Source organism: Octopus bimaculoides, chromosome 24, assembly GCF_001194135.2.
Source record: "Octopus bimaculoides isolate UCB-OBI-ISO-001 chromosome 24, ASM119413v2, whole genome shotgun sequence".
Classification (NCBI taxonomy): domain Eukaryota; kingdom Metazoa; phylum Mollusca; class Cephalopoda; order Octopoda; family Octopodidae; genus Octopus; species Octopus bimaculoides.
The window spans coordinates 32847417-32848655 of NC_069004.1; the positions used below are offsets into that span (position 1 = coordinate 32847417).

General features: G+C 36.2%; 1 protein-coding gene across 1 annotated transcript in view; it reads left to right on the forward strand.

The window, feature by feature from the left end:
- LOC106877317 (Fanconi anemia group D2 protein) overlaps nucleotides 1-1239 on the forward strand; it is a 43714-nt gene that overhangs the window by 35298 nt on the left and 7177 nt on the right. Inside the window, exon 37 of the mRNA XM_014926184.2 lies at nucleotides 830-901. Coding sequence (XP_014781670.2) covers nucleotides 830-901 — 72 coding nt within the window. The remainder of the gene's footprint in view (nucleotides 1-829; nucleotides 902-1239) is intronic.

Sequence of the window (1239 nt, forward strand, 5' to 3'; positions counted from 1 at the left end):
GTCAGGGTTAACAAAAAACAGTACCAGTTGGACACTGGGGTTGATGTAATCAACTTAGACCCTCCCCCAAACCTGCTGGCTATGTGGCCAAAATTTTAAACCAGTATTTCTCTTCCTCCTCTCTTGAAATGGGTTTGAGGAAGAACACAAAAATTTGGAGTTAATATTTTGCTAAGCAAAAGGCAGAACCATTACCATGCCAGGCAAAATGCTTAGCAGCATCTTGTTTGTCTTTAGATGTTCTGAGTTCAAATTCTGCCAAGGGTGGCTTTGCCTTTCATCCTTTCGGGGGTCAATAAAATAAGTACCAGTTGAATGCTAGGGGTCGATGTAATTGACTTACCCCCTCCTCTAAAATTGCTGGCCTTGTGCCAAAATTTGAAACCAATATTCACCAACTTGATGGTGGTGAGCTGGCAGAATCATTAGAATGCCAGGCGAAATGCTAAGCAACATTTTGTCTGTCTTTACATTCTGGGTTCAAATTCTGCTGAGGTCAGCTCAACTCCTCTCTCTCTTTTGTTCTATTTTAACCCTTTTGATACCAACCCGGCTGAAACCAGTTCTGGCTCTGTAGAACAAATGTCTTGTTTTCAAAAGTTTTGAATTAAAATCTTCCACCAAACCTTAGTCACAATTTATGTTCCTAACACCAGCTTAATTATAACTAAGTTATTTTACTAAATTCTTTGTTATATTTAAAATTAATTGAAAGAAACACAGAATATCTCAAAATAAATACAGTAATGAAAAGGTTAAAGGTATGTTGTTTGTTTTATATTTATTTTGCTTTTGTACATTTATTTTTGTTTTGTGGTTGTTTTTTTAGGTAAAAAATGACAAAATTCTTCAATGGAATTTGGCAGTCCGGATATTTCAGATTTTAACGACACTCATTAAGGTAATTAACCCTTTAGCATTTAAACTGGCCATATCTGGACCCAAATATTCTTCCCATTTTATGTTCAAACTGACCAGATCCAGCCTCTCACACCTACCCTACAATGTCATTCTAAAAATAAACAATCACATCATCTATTGTTATATTTCAAGATGGTGGTTGTTTTTTTGTGGGGAGGGGGATTTTTTCCTTGCCAAATATTTTTTTAATTTTTCACTCATTTATTATTGCATCCATTGTTTGGGAATCTTTAGTCACACACCTGTGACCTCTTCAGCGACTCTTCCATCCCACATGTCTCCTGTTCTCGAGAATGAACTAAAACAGAACAGGAAGTT